This window comes from Gavialis gangeticus, unplaced genomic scaffold, assembly GCF_001723915.1.
Source record: "Gavialis gangeticus isolate Ggan-Ray unplaced genomic scaffold, GavGan_comp1, whole genome shotgun sequence".
In the NCBI taxonomy this organism is placed as follows: domain Eukaryota; kingdom Metazoa; phylum Chordata; order Crocodylia; family Gavialidae; genus Gavialis; species Gavialis gangeticus.
In genome coordinates, this window is record NW_017728973.1 from 1,666,173 (window position 1) to 1,666,491 (window position 319).

The window sequence follows — 319 nt, forward strand, 5'->3', positions numbered from 1 at the left end:
CGCCTTGCCCTTCCTCCCCGGCTCGCCCTTGGCGGCGGGCAGCGAGGGCGGCGGGGAGATGAGCGCCAGGTCCTGGCCCTGCCCCGGCTCGGGGCTGCGGGGCGCGTAGGGGTCGCAGACCATGCGGCAGCTGCCCAGCATCTCGTAGCGGGCCGCGGCGCGGGAGCCGTGCACCAGCAGCGGGATGGCCACGAGCAGCACCAGCACCATGGCCACGCCGACGGCCGCGCCGACCACCCGCTTCTTGCGGCTCAGCCGGGACGCGGCCAGCGCGGGGAAGTCGTCCTGGCTCTTGCGGGCGATGGTGCGGGCGGCCGGG

At 77.1% G+C, this 319-nt stretch overlaps 1 protein-coding gene across 1 annotated transcript in view; it reads right to left on the minus strand.

Moving 5' to 3' along the window:
- The window catches only part of C1QL4 (complement C1q like 4), a 10,190-nt gene extending 9,907 nt beyond the window's left edge, over nucleotides 1-283 (minus strand). Inside the window, exon 1 of the mRNA XM_019505070.1 lies at nucleotides 23-283. Within this exon, the coding sequence (XP_019360615.1) occupies nucleotides 23-210 (188 nt within the window). The 5' untranslated portion in view covers nucleotides 211-283. The remainder of the gene's footprint in view (nucleotides 1-22) is intronic.
- Nucleotides 284-319: the final 36 nt, after the last annotated feature.